We start from the raw sequence: 7,443 nt of genomic DNA, 5'->3' as shown, positions 1-7,443 counted from the left end.
CTATCAGTTTGTCGTGAGATACTGTTTGAAAGCTGATTACTTAATTTAGTTCTCTTCAGTTGTATCTCCTGTGTTTGATATATCTAGGATATTCTGGTCTGAAGAATCAGTGATTAGAATTAAAACTTAAATACAAAATTATTTTAATGATCGCTGTCCTGCAGCCTTAGCACAAATACCAGTGTATTTTATTTTATGCTTTCTTTGTCACTCTTTTCATAATTTTGTTGTTTGTTTATACTGCAGATAAGTTATTAGATAGCTTGTAGTTCATGGTATTTAAATAACTTGAAAAACTACAAATAATGCATACTAGAAATATTAGAAAATATGTATTAAAAAGATTACAATTAACATTTTGGTTTATATAATTTTAGACTTTGCACAGTGTACTCATACAGTTTATATATATATGCATTTGACCCTAAAACCACATGCGTTTGAACTGCATGGATCTACATATATGTGGATTTTTTAAAAATAAATATGCAGTTAAACCTCTATCACAGGTTTCGTATCTGTGGATTCAGCCAACCATAGATCAAAAACAGTATTTTTGATCTGTGTTTGGGAATTGGCGGATACAGAGGGCCAGCTCTATGCATCGTTCTGTGCCATTTTATGTAAGGAACTTGAGCATCCACAGATTTTGGTATCTACACTGGATCCTGGAACTAGTCCCCCTCGTATACCGAAGGACGACTGTAGTTAAGTTTTTGGGGAGTCAAAAGTTATATGTGGATTTTCGAATGTGCAGGGGTTAGTGCCCCTAACACACACACACATGTATACTCATGTAAGTGTGTTATTTTTTTCTACAAGAAAGAGACGATGCCATTATATATACTTTATATGTTACTTGAACTCATTTCGTGATAGAACAAGGCGCATATCATCAATGTATAGATTTATGTCATTGTTTCGATAACTCCATAGTAATCCTTTGACATTGTCATGATTAATTTAATTAAATGCCTATTGTTGTTTCTGTTTTTTTTTTTTTTTAAGTGTAAACAAACATTGATTTGGATGCCCTTATCTTTAGGTTCCTATCTGCTTATTATTTTAGGATAAGTGAAAATGATATGTAACATTTCAGTTTGGTGTCCTGATTATTTGAGTGATTTTTTTTTTTCATTTTTATTAACATTTGCATTTCTGATTTAGTGCCTCGCCATTTTTATGCCATTTTTCTTTACTTTCAGCAGTTTTCGATTGTTGCTAGTTGAATGGTTTACATTTTTAGAGTCAGCTTTAGCAATTTTTGCCTTTGATCTTCTAGCTTGTCAATGACAGATGGAGGCAGCTTCAGCAGTGCATAGATCAGGAGCATTAGAACAAATACAGAGGTAAAGAGCGAGAGAACCAGTGGAAAAGCAGTAAAATTGATAATGTTGCCTTGCTTTCTTCTCTGCTTCTCCCTTCTCCTGATCAGACTAGCTACTCTCCCTTTTAAAGTAGAGCTTCTCTATGCCAGCAGGCTGAATTTAGCCCAGTTGTGTTTGGTTTGGCTTACAGTGTGCTCTTTTTTTCTTTTGAATTGGCTGCCAACATTTAAGTTTGGGGAAATTTCACAGATAATTTTGGATTCTCTTAGGGGAAAATGAGATCCGAAAATACTGTTTCCAAATCCTAAATAAGCCCCTAACAGCTGGGGCTGAGAACTGCAATTCCACCCTACTGACTAGGCCAGGGCACAAATCCTTCAGTTTTATCACAAGCACTACCACTCTCTATTGTGTCCCCCAGAGTTCAGCTGATTGGCAGATGCCATCTTTCATCTTTATGTTAAGTGCCTGTTCCTCTTCCTTTAAGGAAACATGATCGTTTTTTGTTTTGTTGAGCTCATAGCGTGTTGTGCTGATCCTCCTAACTGGCAATTATGATGACTATTCCAAAGACAAAAATTCAAAAAGAAGTAGGGGAGAAATGTAGGTATGTTCTTCTCAGTGCATGCTTGGGAACAATACTGTAAAACTGATGAAGAAAGATCTTTTTTTCCTTTTTGCATTTTGATTCTACAATGAAGTCTGTAGTTAGTTCTTTTTAACACTAGATGGCACTCCTGCATTGAAGTGAAACAATGGCTGAGGACTCAAATCTGAGTCAGTTGCTAATAATAATAAGTACGTGAAACAGTGTACCATGAGATGTAGGGTTTTTTTAGGTTCCATTGAATGCACATATCTGTGAGGGTTATATTTTTAACGTTTACGCCATTCATTTGTTTTAATTGTATAAATTCTTCTGATTCTCTGTTGCTGCATTATAAGCCACCTTAAACCTCAATGACTTTAGACAGCAACAGTTATTGATTTTGATCATGAATCCACAGTTTGGTCATGGATGTGTCATCTCTGTTGCATGTGTGTTGGGGCAGCTTAGTTGGATTAGAGGATCCACTTGAGATGACTCACACACATGGCTGGCAAGTGGTGCTATCACAGAGGAACTCGGGCATAACTGAGCTGGTGGCCTTGGATCTTCTCTATCTAGACCTCTTTACAAGCTGGGCCTTCCTCAGAGCATGTTGGCTGCTTCCAAGGCAAATTTTCCAAGAGGCAGGCTGTGGAAACTGTAGGCTCTGAGGGCCCGTAACAGTGTCACTTCCTCAGTCACAGAGCCCACCTGGCTCAGGGGGAGGGGATATTGACCCCACTTCTTGAAGGGAGGAGAGCCAAAGAATGTGTGACTATCTTTAACCTGTCATTATAATTGCTGTTCATAATGGAAAGTTGAAAAATGAATAAAATATAAAGAAGAAAATGGATGGCTATATTCTTATTTAGAGCATTGCCTAGCACACAGAGAAATAGTAGTTGCTTAAATATCTGTTTACTTTTTCCTTTCTTTCTCCACTTTATACATTTTTTTTCAAAATTGGGAGCATAGTCTATGTAGAAGTATGTCCAGCATTTTTAAAATTCAACATGTTCTTGGCATTTTTACATCTTATTAAATATTCTTGGGTCTATTATTGTAGCTGATTCAAGGTAAATAATATAGGTGTATTACTTCCATTTTACCTCTGAGAAAGAGACCCACAGAAGTTGTGACTTTTTTGTGTGTATGGGCTCTGGAGGGAGATTGTCAGGGTCTGACTGTACCAATTCCAGCTATGAAATCTTGACTTCTGTTTGAGTTCAGTTTCCTTGTCTGTGAAGTGAAGAGAATGATAGACCTGTGCTCATGAGATAATTGGGCGTGTAGAACAGTTAACCCTGTGCAAAGCACAGAGCAAGCTTTAATCGGTGTTTGCTGTTATTATCTATTGTGGTTAATATCACTAAAAATAATAACATTGTGGTATTTTGTAAGTTATAAGATTTGTTTTGGAGTTTATGTCACCTAATTTTAAGTTTAGCTCTTCATCTGCAGTGCATCTTCTATGATATCTTATTGCTTTATAAAGACTTGTTTCCTTTGCTTTATAGAGAGTGGTGGCATGAAGCTCAAAAAAATAAGAAGATAAGACCTAATCCTTATGACACCAAAGTGAAAAAAAAATTAAGAAAGTTGCAGCTCTCACCTGGCTTTCCTAACCCAGCTATTGCAGACGCCTACCTGAAACCTGTTGTGGATGACTCCAAGGGATCATTTCTGTGGGGGAAACCTGATCTTGACAAAATTAGAGAATATCCTTTTACTGAAAACATAAGGGAACATTGAGCCAGATATGTATTTTGATTTAAAACTTATGTAACATGAACTTGGATCAGTTTTTTCTTAATATTCCATTTATCTAAGATGCTCCCTTTAGTTCTTCTTCCTCCTTAGGTTTTTTCTTTTGGTGGTAAAAGGCACATAAAATTTATCTTCTTAACCATTTTGGTATACAATTCAGTGATATTAAGACATTCATTCACATTGTTCCGCAGCTATCACCACTGTTCATCCCTATCACTCTTTTCATCTTGTAGAACTGAAACTCTATACCCATTAAACCATAACTCCTTATTTTCTCTTCTCCCATCCTCTGGCATCCTGCATTTTGTCTCTATGATTTTGACTCTTCTAAGTATCTCATATAAGTGGAGTCATATAGCATTGGTCTTTTTGCGTCTGGCTTATTTCACTGAGCGTAACGTCCTCAAGCTTTATCCATGTTGTAGCATGTATCAGAATTTCCTTTCTTTTGAAGACTAAATAATATTCTATTATATGTATATCTGTTGTTTATCCATTTATCTGTTGATGGAAGCAACTTGGGTCGCTTCCACATTCGAGCTATTGTGAGTAATATCCTTAGTTTTAAGGAGGATCTTTATTTGAAATAGGTAGTGGTAAGCATTCAGAGATTTAACCATATACTTAAATATTATTTTTTTTGAAAGAATGGAAAAATAATTCTTTTTATTACTGATTTTCATTTTTGCATATTTAAATAATCATTGATTAGATGTTTAAAAGTTTGCAATACAGTTAATCTAACTACAGTTTTTTTCTTTCAAAGAAATATATATGATATCTACAACTTGTTTTTATTGTAGGTTAACCTTTTTTCATAGTCATAAGTCTTAGATGTCCTAAAATGAGAGTTGGTTATATTTTATCTTAGAGGATATTAAGAAGAACATAATGCCAGGTGACTTTGTTGAAGTTATTTGTTTTGTTACTCTTTCATTTACCACATAGCATCTTTATAAATATGAAAATCTTTGGAGATATAAAGAATGGAATCAAGGATGGGTTATTTGGACCTTTTTATTTATCACTTGTTTAAATATCTTTTGAAACATTTATAAGTCTTAACTGCCTGCATATTTTGTCAGCGGTATTTTGGCTGGAACAGGACGAAGACTGATGAGTCTCTGTTTCCCGTGTTAAAGCAACTGAACGCTCAGCAGGTAATCATGGTGGCTCTTTTCCTAAGTTCAGGACAAAAAGTAAACTTAGGAAGGCTATGAGAGCCAGTTGTTAAAGACTAGTTACTCTTTTATTTTAGGGCATGTAACATACATTTTTAAATGATTATACTTCAGATAACAGAACAGAGGAAAACAAAAAAAGAAAAATTGGACTTGTTTTTCATTTTCTAATGTCACCCTTAGGGCTGGACTTTGGTGTCCTTTCGATTCATTCTGACTTTGAAAAAACCAGTCTAATAATGGATTGCATGCTGAGGTGTTTATAGTTAAATATTTTGTTCTTTCAGAGCTGTTTTTATTTTTAGCAAGTGTAGGAAATGTCCATTCCAAAGCAATTCTGATCATTAATGTCTTAACACTACTTAATTGTGTGGACAAATCATCAAAGATAGAAGTTCAGTCATTATGGTAGATTGGCAGGAGAGATTTTTGAGGAGAAAAAGGCCTTTGTCTGGTCCTCAGTTCTCCTATGTAGGTAATTGCATCTTACTTTATATGTACGTTCCTGTCTACACAGAAACTTTCTCCCACCCCAGAGGCAACCCATATAACATACACACAAGTAAACCAGTTAGCAGAAATGAGACCAAATCCTGTAAGGTATATATTTAAATTAAACACTTTTCCATTAGGCTGAGTTAATTTTGAAAAAACATAAAACTGAGACATTTCCAGAAAGAGTTTCCCGTTATTTGATGATTATTTGATGACTTTCCGTACTGGAAACACTGTATGCCAGCAGACAAGGAGGGTAATTGGCTTAATGACTGATTACTCCTTAATTTCAGATAAATTTTATTGTAATAGTTTTTCTTTTCATTGTGGAAGTTAATGTAAGTTTATATCCTCAAAATTAGATAGTAAAAAAAACGAATTGGAATTACTTAGTAGCTACTTCATCTAATATAGATTTTAACATTTAGGTTTATTTTTTTAAAAATTTTCCCCTCCTTCCCACATATATTTGTTATCATAGACAAATGCAGTTTAATATATCTACCCTCTAACTACTAATGTAAGATTTTTTGTAAATATTCCATAATTTCATAATTTCAAATGACCAGATTACATTTCATCAAAGGATTTGACTTAATTGGTTCAGTTCACTTAGTGGACCTTTAATTTTCAGGTTTCCATAAATAATGTTGTGATGAATGAGCATTAGGCATATAACTTTCCCAAATGTAACTATTTTTAAAGAATGTCTTCCTAAAAGTGGACCTGCTGAACAAAAGGCATGGATATTTTTGTGACCCTTAACATATAATATAATACTATGAATTTGCCTCCTAAAGGTTTTATGTCATAATTATATTTTTAAAAGAAAGAGGTAGTAGAATTTAGAAACAAACCCCATGAAATTGTGTTTCTCCAAAAGAAGATGATATATTTGGCTACTGAAAAAATATTTAATTTTCTTTGAGTGCCTAGGGAGGGCTTTCTTATTTGAGGCACAGACAGAGAACTTCGTTGACTGAGGTGGTGGAAGTACTGCATTAATGACTGAGGTAGTGCAAGTACTGCATTAAGTATAATCTAGAAGGTAAAATTTACTGTAAGTAATTTAGATGAGAGAGAATTGGCTTTTGAGAGGTAATGAGTATTCGCTGAAAGAGTCATTCAATGCCAGAGATCAAGGTGGAGCTCTTTGATTTGCTTTAGAAACTTTACTTGTCTGATTTATTTTTATTTTATTTTTTAGACACAACTCCGAATTGATTCTTTCTTTAGATTAGCTCAACAGGAGAAACAAGATGCTAAGGGTATTAAGAGCCAGAGACTTAACAGAGCTGTGACATGTATGCTGAGAAAAGAAAGAGAAGAAGCAACCAGTGAAGTAGAAGCAGTTTCTGTTGCCATGGAGAAAGAATTTGAGTTTCCTGATAAGGCAAAAGGTAAGACCCAGAAGAGAAGCATAGCAAATAAATGGAAAGAGTCATCAAGCCTGAAAAGAACGAGGCTTTCGGATTCAAAACGAGAGAGTAAATGTGGTGGGTTTTTGGGGGAGGCCTCCCAGTCATCTGATGCATCTTCAAGTGAGGATACTGATTGTTTACCTTTAATGAACATGCAGCAGAGAAAAGCAGCTGGAGAGGCAAAATTCAGCTCTTCAGATTTGCAAAACACAGTGAAACCAGATCCTGTAAAGGATGAAGGTTTGACTCTGAGCAGCTCCAGTGACGATGACAGAGAGAAAACAAAACCAGTCCTGGTGACTGCCAGATCTGTGTTTGGGAAGAAAAAAGGGAAACGAACTATAAGAGGAAGAAAGAAAAAACTAATTTAAATGTGTATTCTCTATAATTGGGTACAACTTAATATTTTTGTAATTCGTTGTGAGGAAATAAAAAATGAAATATGTCTGCACAGTGTTTGTGTTCAGTGTGTGGTTTTTAAAAATATGGATGCTGAACTTGACATGTATTTATTTTTGAGTATGTTACCTTTTTCTGATGTTTACTACTTTATGAATGTCTCCTTGTATTTCTTTTGTCCATGTTATTATTGTACAATGTGTGATCCTTTCTGATGACATTTAAAAAAGGAGAAGAGATTTATATTGATCAGTACTCAC

The 7,443-nt window shown here is 34.7% G+C and overlaps 1 protein-coding gene across 1 annotated transcript in view; it reads left to right on the top strand.

Annotated features, from left to right (window-relative positions):
* Positions 1–7,237, top strand: part of LOC105294165 (DNA repair protein complementing XP-G cells-like) — a 58,143-nt gene extending 50,906 nt beyond the window's left edge. The window contains exons 24-26 of the mRNA XM_023532437.1: positions 3,435–3,635; positions 4,763–4,847; positions 6,571–7,237. Coding sequence (XP_023388205.1) covers positions 3,435–3,635; positions 4,763–4,847; positions 6,571–7,155 — 871 coding nt within the window. The 3' untranslated portion in view covers positions 7,156–7,237. The remainder of the gene's footprint in view (positions 1–3,434; positions 3,636–4,762; positions 4,848–6,570) is intronic.
* Positions 7,238–7,443: the final 206 nt, after the last annotated feature.

Source organism: Pteropus vampyrus, unplaced genomic scaffold (genome assembly GCF_000151845.1).
Source record: "Pteropus vampyrus isolate Shadow unplaced genomic scaffold, Pvam_2.0 Scaffold83, whole genome shotgun sequence".
In the NCBI taxonomy this organism is placed as follows: Eukaryota; Metazoa; Chordata; class Mammalia; order Chiroptera; family Pteropodidae; genus Pteropus; species Pteropus vampyrus.
The sequence above is the reverse complement of the archived record's forward strand: the minus strand, read 5'-3'. Positions and strand labels throughout refer to the sequence as shown.